General features: G+C 31.5%; 1 protein-coding gene across 2 annotated transcripts in view; it reads right to left on the bottom strand.

Moving 5' to 3' along the window:
• dati (zinc finger protein datilografo) overlaps positions 1-12,609 on the bottom strand; it is a 340,370-nt gene that overhangs the window by 129,560 nt on the left and 198,201 nt on the right. For both annotated transcript variants that reach the window (XM_072526946.1, XM_072526947.1), the window contains one exon: positions 11,242-11,467. In XM_072526946.1, coding sequence (XP_072383047.1) covers positions 11,242-11,467 — 226 coding nt within the window. The remainder of the gene's footprint in view (positions 1-11,241; positions 11,468-12,609) is intronic.

The raw sequence follows: 12,609 nt of genomic DNA, 5'->3' as shown, positions 1-12,609 counted from the left end.
TTTTTGTTTGAACAATTAGCAATATTTATTTCCTTGTTTTCTCTAACCAAAGCTTTCTTGTTTGTATTTATAAACCTTTTACCAAATACTTTATTTATGTAATAGTTCAAGCGTATAATATATCTTAAGAACGAGAAGAAAGATTAAGATGTGGAATTTTCCGAAACATTTAAATTGGAAAATATCTCATAAAATCCACGGCGTATACTTTTTAATCTCCTTTTAACTGTCCTAATTTCCTGAGAGCAATATGTTTCATAATCACAAATTTATCCAATAATTAGATCATAAAAAAATAGTCTGTCCAGCGGATCCATCCGTCCAGCCAAAAACTGGGCGTCAATAAAATCAAATCGCGTCGATCATACGTCTGCTCGTTTGCTAAGTCCAGCTTGATTGAAAAAGAAAATATTTAATTTTCTCTTTTAATAAAACGATTAGAGGGCCCTGTTTATTTGAAATCAATTTATAGCGGGGCGAGTTTTTTGCCGCATTTTTTGCTGCTATCAGTCTCGACTTCCCTCTCAGATTAAAAACGCCGATACATAAACGTTCAGTGATTTTTCGCCGAGTAAATAGGTTAATCGACATTGCGAAAAAAAGCTTAATGGGTGGCTGATCATTTTTCACAGCGCTGAACGTACGAAAACTCAGGAAATTGACTTTTTACAACTCTTTATCGCATTTTATTAAGTGTGTATTCGGTTTAATTGTTTAGCGGTTTATCAGGCTTTAAGTTTTAAACTGTTATTTTATTGGACGAGTAAATGGCACGTTGTGATAATACTTTTAACTATAACGCCATGCCAGTTTAACTAAGCTTTGAATTCATTAGCCTGGATCTTTTGTTAATTTCTATATTTTTAATTATGCACAAGAACAAAATTTTTTTTCCAATTTCCAAATTATTTTCTGCAGCTAGAAGTGGCTTTACTCGTATAATTTTTGACCTGGCAATCTCTATTCGTCTGCTTATGTCTGCAATATGATCATTGGTTTCATTAATCAACGTTCCCAAGTACTAATATTTTTCTACTTGTTCTATCACGTTACCATTTATTGGTGTTTATATAAATATATGGTGTATATTTTGTGTTTTTTTTGTAATTAGTATATACTTTGTTTTCTTAGTGTCTTAACAGTGACCTACTAGTTGAATACCAGACAAAATGTTAGCTTTTTATCTTCTTACTTTTGAGCCATGGCCAGTAATATCAACACAAAAAAAAATAACAATCATCAGAATAACTTCCTCGCTTCCTCCTTATCATAAGAACAGCAAATTTGAAGCATTTTTTGATTTTTTCACCATTTTCATAGATCTTCAAAACATACATAACAAACCTTAGGCAGCGTCCAATATGGTTAGGTTAACAGCAAACACAACATCAGCTGTTAACAGAAATGTCGTTCAGCAGTACTACCAATGCCATCTTACATTCATTACATCTGATTATTCACCATCTTAACTATGTATATAAAAGCTGTTCGGTCCTTTTCGAAATCATCGATTAAATAAAGTTAAATTTAAAATGTTAGGTAGCTGATACAGTTGAGTAAGTATTATATTTGGATTCAGCTCCCTAAAGGACATAATAATAAGGTATTTTTAGTAAAAAAGTTTTTTCATCGTAGGCCTGTGAATTTATCTTCTTCTTCTTCTTCTTCTTCGCGCGACTAGGATTACTCCTGTTTGTCTGCCTCTTATTCTGTTTCAGTCGTTGTTGATTGTACATTATCTTTCCACCTTTTTGGCGGCCTTCCAACGGGTCTTCTGCTATACGGCTTGTTGTTTTTACAGATGTTTACTAATCTATTTGGTCCCATTCGGTTTACATGTTCGTTCCAGTTTTTTTTTCTTGTTTTTATCCACCTGTTAATATTTTGAATTTTGCATTGTTCGCGTATACTTCTGTTGGTTTGTCTGTCTCTTAATGATATGCCCGCTATTGATCTTAATACTTTTATTTCGATATTGTTGATTTGTTGTTTCGTCTTTATTGTATCGGTCCTTGTCTCCGCTGCATATGTTAGGATTGGTCTTACTGTTATCTTGTATACTTTTATTTTGCTTTCCGTGGTCAGATATTTGTTTCTCCATATGGTTTATCGAAGGCAACCACTTACTCTTGCCGCTTTTGATGCTTGCCTTGTGGTCTCTATTCTTATATCCCTGTCACTAGTGATCTCTACTCCTAGGTAATTGAATTTCATTACTTCTTCTACAATTTTGCCGTCTATTTCTAGTATGCATCTACGCGGCTGTTTACTGATCACTATACATTTAGTTTTTTCTACTGATATTCTCATATTAAGTTTGTTTGCTGTGATATTTAAGGTGTGGAGCTGCCTTTGAATTCATCTAACGTACATTTTCCTCATTTTTACTTTCCTCATCATTCTATTATGCACATCTATACATCTAGATATATATTTTACCTTCCGTTCTTTTAATAAGCGGAAATGTAACTATTGTCACAAAATAAAAATAAGTATTTGGCAAACGTAAGCCAATAATTGAAGGAATGATAAAGAGCCGAAGAAGAGTACGCAGAAGGGCCATGTAATGGCATCGCAATATCAGAACTTGAACGAGCATGAAGTTCACCAATTACTAAGAGTGGCTGAGATGAGAGAACATTTTGATGTACTGATCGCAAACCTCCAGTAATTGAGTGCACCAGAAGAAGAACCAAAGATACGTAAAAAAATTTGGAGTTACACAACGAGCAACGGAATGTGCAATGCTCGCCTTCGCGACTATATAACAAACAAATCAGACAAAGATCGGGAGTTCAAGACGTCTTCGAAAGAATCGCGAGGTTTAATTGGAACTGGAAGAGCACTTAGCTAGAACACAAGATGGACGGTGGATAAGGCAAACCATGGAATAGAAGCCCAGAAACTATAAAAGAAGCAGAAAACAACCACCGACTAGAAGACGAACTGACGATATAAAAAGAATAGCGAGTAACTGGCTGTGAACGGCCCAGTGTAGATATTGTCTTTAAAATCATGATATCATGATCAAAATTATTTCTCATGACCAAATATTTCTAGTTTATTTATATACGTTTCATGTTAACTTTTTTGTTGATGTTATCTAATATGTTTATTGAAAATTAACCATAATTTCATTAAAAAAAGGTTTAGTTTGACGTTTAGATTTCCACTGCAGAAAATCGTTCTCAAAACAATTTTTTTTATATCTTGATGTTAAAAAACTGGTCATTATTTTGTGTAATCGATGTACGAGGTGAAAACCAACTAATAGCCATATCATATTAGCATACGAAATTTTGGGGCCATATTATACAATATTTCCAACCGAAGGTATCTAACAGGCAATGATTTCTGATTCGATTTGTACGCATATATGTGAAAATTGGACCCCAGCGTCCACTGATGCTGTTCGATTTTATGCAATACACGCGCCCGATGCGTTATTTTACCGAACTGCTTGATTTACATCGGAAAATGGATTGTCCGATTGTAAAACGCACTTTAGGTTGAAAATCGCGACCACCTAACAAACTAATGCATTGGAATCGAAATGTTATTCGGGGGCAATTTTGACAGAAACATAACCCTTAATAATAAAGATAATTTATTAGTCGGCCAACAAATTCAATATATTATTTATGAGTGCATATTTGCATAAATTACGTGTAATGAGTATGTGCCATCGTTAAATGTAATTTAGTCATATATTGGAAAGATATTTTTTCCTTTTCCGTTTAAATATGTTTGATTGGATAATTATAAATTCTATCTGCCATAAAACTAATTAATTGAATTCTAAAGCAAACTTTATGGTAATGTATTTCCATTTGGCTTTATCCTGTTTCATCCAATATTGGGTGTATACTTGCCCTTCTGTTTTTCATTCCTTTATTGCGTTTAAAATAGATATTTATTAAGTTTATTTTATTAACCGTTCAGGACCGGCATATCTCATTAAATCATGTACACCCATATATTTTGTAATATACGATATCTTAATGCCATTTCTCATCATAATTTTGAACTCTGCGCTTGAGACTCAAGGTTCATTGTTCTTATTAGTGCCACACATTAGAATTATAGTCCGTCTAGAAAGTATCCGGAATTTTATATTTTCCTAATTTTAATAGATTTCCTGTTTGTAACATTTTAACATAAAAGTAATGCAACAAGTAGGTTGCGCCGATAGTAGGTTATGGACAAAATCGCATGACACCACCATCTGTCAAATACTGTTGTTTATAAACAGACTTAAGATTTGTGAAATAATGTCGCAAGTAGAAAAAATAAAAGTGGTGGAATATTTATATAGAAAGGGTGTCCTAAACGTTAAAAAAATAGTGCAATTGACTGAACTCGGAAAAAGTGCACTGTATGAGACAATAAAGAGGATAAAAAATGGCATAGATATGAGACATAGACCAGTTTCGGGTAGACCGCGTAAGATTCGCAAGAATAGATTTTTGTCAACGTTTTCGAGAAGATAATTTTAATAATGTCTTTATATCTGATGAAAGTTGTTTCCAGCTTAGTGCAAATCATTTAAAAGTCCTATCAAGAGAAAATGTTACCGTTTAAATTTCCAAATTTTCCACTAAAATAATGGTTTAAGGAGCAATATCTCAGCGTGGTGCTACACCTCTCTGTATAGTTAATGGTACTGTTGATAGTGCGAAATATTGTGACATCCTTAATGGTTTTCTTCTTGAAACGGCTCATGTTTTATATCCAGAGGGGTGGCGTTTTCAGCACGATAATGCAAGATGCTATATTTCTGCTTATACTCAAGCTTGGATGCAAGAACACGAATTGGCAACAATTCCGTGGCCAGTAGCATCTCCAGATCTTAGCCCCATTGAAAACATATGGGGACTGATAAAGATTGAAGTGCAACGAGCAGCGCCACGAGATAAAGAAGATTTGATTCGGTCAGTTTTACAGGCCTAGAACAACATTACCGAAAATTATGGCCTTGACCTATTTTCGGGTGTACCTGGACGTTTAGTTAAGTGTGAAGATTTAAATAGAGGTTGTATAAGTAAATGAGATGAATTATTTGTTGAAATTTTATATTTTAAGTAAGAGAAAAAATACCGTAAAATTATAATTCTGCTTTCTTTTTCCCGGATACTCGACGGACTATATTTTATTTAGATATTACTTATTTTCTAATATAAAAGTGTATTTTTCAAATGTTACTCACCCTTGTCTCCTTTGTTATCTATTTGAATATTTTGCTTTCTTTATTATTTTATTATTTAACCTAGTTGTGTACATTGTCACAATTTTGTTCTTTTTTCATCATATACTATTTTATTTACAAATTCGCATTAATCCGAAGATTATTGGCGAAAAGCAAACTTTACAATATTAAATATTACATATTTACAAAATTAATAGAATTTAAGTAATTGGGCACATTTACGAAGGAACAATTTGCACCAAGTGCTTGCTCTAGGTTCGTTGGGATGCCGTAATTGCTTCATACTATGGAGAAAACTGGACAGTCTATAATAAACTGTATGTTTCACCGAGAACTTGATGTTAAATTGCTTACATTTTGGTTCGCATTCGTTTGTAATTTAAAACTTATTGTAGCACTGGTATGACCTAATCTAAGAAGGGTTATTGTCAGTTTTTTTGGTGGGGAAATATCTCCAATGTTCATTGTTAGGTTTAATATTCCGAAATTGGCCACTGATAAATGTCACTGGTTTTACCACACACTTATCTGCTTCTTCTTTACCTCTAATTCCAATATGTGATGAGATCCAAATGAAGATACCCCCTTATTAATATTTTGTATGTCTGTCAGGTTTTGTTTGATTTTTCCCAAAATGTGATTTTCCTGGTATATTTTTCCTATGTATTGTAAAGAGTTTAGTGAATCAATCAAAATTATGTATTTCTGTTGTGGTGAAGATATAATATATGTGAGTGCCCTGTACATGGCATATATTTCTGCATTAAGAATATTGTAGTGTATTGTAGTGTAATGTATTGACAACTCATATTTTTGGCACATATTAGAATATATAACTGCTGCTTCCACGTCATCTGTTGATTTTGAAGCATCTGTATATATTTTAGAGAAATTTGTATATTTTGATAGATAACAAGTTTTGCAGATTTTGATGTATTATATTATGGTTCCTACTATGTTTGTCCAATGAAGTTAAGGTAGTTATTATTTTAGGTACTTTTAATGTCCATGGTGCACGAGGCTCACAACTTACAGCGCAGGAAAGCAAGGAGGTAAGGTGGTGTTAAGAGATGGGAGATCCATTTTAATTCGGTGGTAGAAATGTTTGTATAGACGTGGTTTATTGAAAAAAAATGTTGATAATTCATTAAGGTTTAATTGCGTAGGTTAACCTTAAGTACATTCTTATGTAATAGAGGCAATACAGGCTTTCTATTGGTGTGATTCTAAAAGCTCCCAAAACAATGCAGTGCAGTATTCTGGATTGTATCTAAAATTCATTTACTGTACTTAAACATTTTGAATATTTTACTTTCTCTCGTGTTATAATTGGATAAATAATGAAACAGTAAACCCACAAAATAAAAGCACATTAATATAAAAGTTTTTTATGTAAGGATTTTTATGCTAGTGATAAAAATTACAGATAAAAAAATATGAACGCTGCCTAAAAATTAATTGTAATATGTCCAAAATAAAAAATCAAACATATCAATATTAATACATTATAATGAAAAAATAAACTATAAATAATTAATAATACTCAAAATAAAAGTGTATTAGCAAATTAAAATGATAAGGAGTAGAAGTCAAACCAGTACAAAAAAAAAAAAATAAAAAGTAAACTGTACTGATACATTGTATTCGGGCTTTATAAGCTGTGGTTTGGAATATATACAAACATTAAATAAATTTATGATAAATGACCAATAATTACAGAATATTTGATGATCTATTCTCAAAAATACCCAGACACTTAACAGCCAAACGTGGAGAATGAAAAATATTAATTATTTATATTAAATTGTATAATTACATTTACAAGCATTTTTTTTTAAATTCTGGTAATGATTCTGAGAAGTTGCTATTTATAGGTTTCATGACATTCTTTCTTGCAGAATTTTAACCTTCGGTGTATTTATATAAACATGTATGGTAAAGTTGTATCGCCAGTAAAACATTTCATTATATTTTTTATAGACTTAATCATAAATTCTTAAAATATTGATTGATTTGCAAAATATTGTTGAGTTTTTCTAAAATTATATTTTTGGTTTATTTTCAGTTCATCTGTGGATAAAATCGGCCAACTGGCGAAAATACACTTATTTATACATGCATATCTCATTTGGTTCAATACCACAATATTAAGCGGACCAGTCCCACCAGTCATCGAATGTAAATGCAGTACATTGCGATTGCTGACCTTGTCCCAATTATGGATAATTTTAAGATACACGAAGGTGATTCTGAAAAATATTGTGGTCATAACAAATGCCACCTGCAATGTCTTTGTTTATTTATGTCTTAAAATATATATAAATGCAATACCTGGCTCATTGAATTCTTTTGAAATTTAATTTAAATTTAAATTTTAAAAGAAGTGAGTAATTATATAAGACTGTAATACACTATACGATTAAGATCTCCACAGAAACAAGGAATATCGTAGTAAAAGGAACATAACCAACAAATGGAAAGAATGTGGGAAAAAAGAAAAGAACCAAACATTGTCCTAGGAGTAAATTACCTGAGGTTAAAAGTATCCAGTCAAATCAAGGTAGAAATAATAGTTTTCATTTAAAGGAATAAAACTTGTTACTAGAAACATATAACGTGTTGTCATATTATTATAGATTACTCTTTGTAATAATTTTTTTTTTACTAAAAGTTGTCTTACTTGAGGGGTTCTATTCTTAAGAATATAAATCGGAAATCTTCTAAATGTTACAGAAAAAAACAGGCCACGAATGTACCGAAATGCACTGACATCGTGATTTATAATTTGTATCCATGTCATTTCAATTCCTCTAGGCAGAAATCCCTTCGTGAAAACGATTTCCTAATACAGTAAAACCTTGATATAACGGACTACTTGAAAGGACGGAGTGTCCGTTAAAGCCGAAAGTTCTTATATAAAAATATGTTTAAAATTAATCAAAACTTCTATCTTCTATCTATCTATCTATATAGTTCTATCTTCTATCTATCTTGCCTTCGGACATTCGTCGTGCATTGCTGAGATCCTGTCCTTGCTGATTTTTCTTCCAGAATTCGATTTCTCATATTTGGAGGCTTGTGTGCTTCCAGGCAAAGTGAGCCATAACAAACCAGTTTCGTCAGCATTGTAAATCTGAGATTCTAATAACATTTCGTTACTTATATGTTCTACTAATTTTTACCTAAAAGCTTCTATTTCTTCTTTTGGTGTACTTGAAGCTTCGCCGTAAATTCTTTCATTTATGATTCCGTGCCCTTTGTGAAAGCGCGAGAGCCATCCATCTCTTGCTCTGAATGGTATGTCCATATATGACTGCCCGCACCGGGATCCCAGTATTTTAAAATGGTACGGCCAACAACGTCCGAAACAGTTTGCTTTTTTTATGCCGTATTGATCACATATGAGACACAGACGTTCTAGACTCCAAGTTTTGTATAACCTCTAGTTTTTGATTGATCTTTAGATTGATTCGTTTTCGCTTGTCGTTTATAGAAAAATTACAGGAAAAGTATTCTGTTCATAATGATCCAATACATCAAAAAGAAATGTCCGTGCTGACAAATTGGATAGCTACATTTTGTTTAAACAAAATTGTTAAAAAAAATTTGAATAACTTTTCGCCTGGGCGACCTCTTGAACCTTATTTTGGGGTATCTCATGAAATGATTATGCAAAAAATTCCGATAAGAATATTTTTCCGAACAAACCTGAGCTTTTCGCCTTGTCTAATAGTCACGACAACGACAAAGTCCATGTTTACAAAGAACTGTGTATAAGCTGTTTCTAGTTATTTTGCACTCTATCTATTTCACGTTATTAGATTTTAAATATGTAAAAAGTAGTCCATACAATCATCAGTTATTGGGACAAAAAATTAATAGCCAAAGAGCTGTTTTTCGGACTTATGTATTATTGTACTTTTATTTTGTTTATGAAAACGCTATCGATTTTTGCTCGAGTATACCAGAAGTTTTTGGTTACATCCGTAAATCGTAAAGCACAACATAAAGCTAAGATAAAATATGAATCCGATTTGAGAATAGTTTTATAGTTTTGCCTCACCAAACATGCTTTTGTTCTACTTATTCTTCTAAAAAATAATAAATTTTTGTCTATAATTAAAAATGTATCAGTATTTTATAATAATACAATTGGTACATTTACTTCATTGAACAATGATTAAATACTGGACTAGATAACTGACGGTTTGATTGCTGTTTGATATCGTTTTTGAAGTACAAGCCTCATGTGGAGGGTTCTATCATTGTTTTCTATATATAAAGTATTTACCACTACTTATTCGGAAAGTTGTAATACTTCAAAAAAACATGTAAGGCGTAAGTGTTAAGATTATATAGAAGCTGTACTAGGCAAATTATGTCTAGATGGTGGCAATTGCCTCCCGAGGAGCGACCTTCAAATATCTACTTTTTGATTTTCTCATCGAAGTGGAAATAAAACTGGCATTTATGGCACTACAGCATCAAAGACGAACTAAGGCGTAAATAAATAGAAAGGCTATATCCTATAATAATTCACACGATTGAGGTATTTTACCTGTTGCTGAAGTAAATAATCAGGATTTAACTTTAAAGAAAATCTATACAAACCAAGAAAAATCCTGGTTGATATTGCCATATATCTGTCTTGTCCTTAGGCTTATTCTTTTCTTTTACATTTTTTACTAATTCTGATAAATCAATATATTATATATATCAAAATATATAATATATCAAAATCAAAAGGTTCAAATTATTATATACTAACCAATATACTGTACGTAAATAGTCCATTTTCATTTTATCGTCGGTTAAAAAGTTAACAATACAGACATACTCCCACAATCCTTTTTCACCAAGGATTAAAAACTCCGGAATAAAAAAGTTGCGACGCAGCTTTACGAAACTTATTTTATTAGTCTGCAATCCTTTTAATCCTGTCGTTCTTTGACTCTCTTTTTGTTTCACTTTTTTATTGTCCGATTATTAACGGGGTCAAAACGTTTTGTTGTTTGTTTAAAAGAATTTGCGGTTTTTAAATGAATTGATGACTTGATAATCTCTTTGATATACAAAGTGTTATCAATATTTAATGTACTTAAACTATTTAATGTACTGTACAATACATACAATATTAAACTTAAATTATGTTCAGTTTTTATTGACGAAAAAAGCGGCAACAGCGCCTGTATAGAATAATTCTGAGACATCTAGTCCTCTGAGGACTTAAAATCTATGGTACCAGCTTTCCTTTTGAATAATTTTTGTAGTTAAGTAACGTTATAAAATTCAAAAGTTTGATTTTTTCCTTCAAATAACTATTTTATTCCAATTTCTTTTAATTTTGTACATTTATGAACTTTGTGTTTTGTTTTACTATCTTTGTTCTAAAAATAGTTAACGCTCAACTTTTCCATCAACTAAATATTTTGTTTAATTATTATTCTTCATGAAAAAGGCAGTAAAGATTCCATTTCACGTACAAATCGTCTATGTATCTGAATTGTGTTTCGAAACTATTTTACGGATTTATTATTCTTCAATTTAAATGTACATTTATTTCAGTTCGCTTTAGTTCACAAGTAACTCCAAATCTTATTTATGTGTTGGTAATTCTGCTCATCAAAATGAAATTCAATTCAAAGGAATTTTGTTTATATTTATTAATTTTTTTGGAACCTCATGGCAAGGCAAGACATTTCTTTATGCTGTCAACTAACACAAAATTTTTTGTTGTATTTTTTTTGTTATATTGGATTTGTCTTATTCCCATTTTTGGTGAGTGAAGCCTACAATCCTGGCTGTGACTATTATAGACCTATATCTCCATTGAAGCCTACATATATGTTTATGTGAAACCTGCATGTAGTCTTCTTATTCTGTAGTTTGGCATAGTTACCGACATATTATTGGAAACAAGCTGAGGTTATGGGCTAGATTCTAGGTAACCAACATTTTTTAAAATCAATATAGGCTAGTTAACTGCTTTAATATCGCACAAAAGACAAAAATATTATTACTAGTTTACTACTTACCCGTGTGAAGTCTTGTATGTTGTTGAACGTGACTCAGCTGCTTGAACCGCCTGTCACAATAGGAACATTTATAGGGCTTTTCGCCGGTATGGACTCGGATATGCTGTACGAGTTGATGATTGCTACTGAAGGACTTGAGACACTGCTGGCATTGATGGGGTTTTACTTCCGATCGTCCTGCGAGGTCCCTGGCATGCATCTGCATAGCAGACTTGTGCATGAAGATCTGAAAGAGAATACCGAGAAGATTAGTTATTGTGGAATAATGAGAGTTGTGAGTAAGATCGATGTAGTGTAGTGAATGTGTAGTGCTGGACAAAACAGAAAAAATAATTTAAGATTTATTTTAATATTTATTTAAGGAAGACGATTTTTTATTTAAAGAACATATAATTATTATTATATTATATTATAGATTTTATAATTAAATATCGGTGATTGCTACAAAACATTTATATAAACATTATGTACTTTTTATTCTAGTACATTCATAACTTTTTACGATATTACCGTATTGCTCTATTTCACACACAGTAGCATTTCTAATAGCCGTATTAAATATGAAGCATGTGTAAATTAGCAGTTTAATCGAATAATGTGCATATCGTATACATTTTGCAAAATACTTATAATATGTAGATAATATTGATTAGACAGTTGTGTAAAATCAAGATTATTAAAAATCTGTTGGTTCAAAGGTGCTGCCAAATTATAATTTAACAAAATTATTCGTTAATATCTTGCATAAAGCAAAATGTAACATATTTATGGAAACATAGAAAAAACATAAAGGGCTCTCTGAATTTCAATATCAACAGGTGAGAAGCAAATATAGGTAATGCCTAATAATAAAAGGAAACTAGTCTACGCTTTATAGATAATATTATAGCCTTTAAGTAGGATACAGAAAAATACATATACAGAAAAAATCTTAAAGTAGCATGTGTTTAATGAAACACTTTCACAAATCTTTAAAAATGCTTGTTCAGATGCAAATACCAAATACATAACTTGACAGAAAATATAAATGCGACGGTGGGGCAATGTTGAAAACGAGTAGGGAAGATATGGGAAATGAGTATAGATAAAGAAGGGAACTTGAATCAATAATATTTTATAACTAGTTAAGCAATATAGCGACAGCGAAAATTATAAGTATAAAAAGCTTATATATTTGAGAATTATGACATAGCAATGGCACTACCATACATATTCTTTGTAAATGTGAAATGCCTGATAAACAAACAGCCAAGAATTGATTTGAAGTATTAATAATATAGTCATACGAAATCCTTAAATACTTTATAACATAATTCTCTTGTTTTATCAAGAGCACAGGACTTCTTGGTCGAATTTATTATAAGGACA

Source organism: Diabrotica undecimpunctata, chromosome 3 (genome assembly GCF_040954645.1).
Source record: "Diabrotica undecimpunctata isolate CICGRU chromosome 3, icDiaUnde3, whole genome shotgun sequence".
NCBI lineage: Eukaryota > Metazoa > Arthropoda > Insecta > Coleoptera > Chrysomelidae > Diabrotica > Diabrotica undecimpunctata.
The sequence above is the reverse complement of the archived record's forward strand: the minus strand, read 5'-3'. Positions and strand labels throughout refer to the sequence as shown.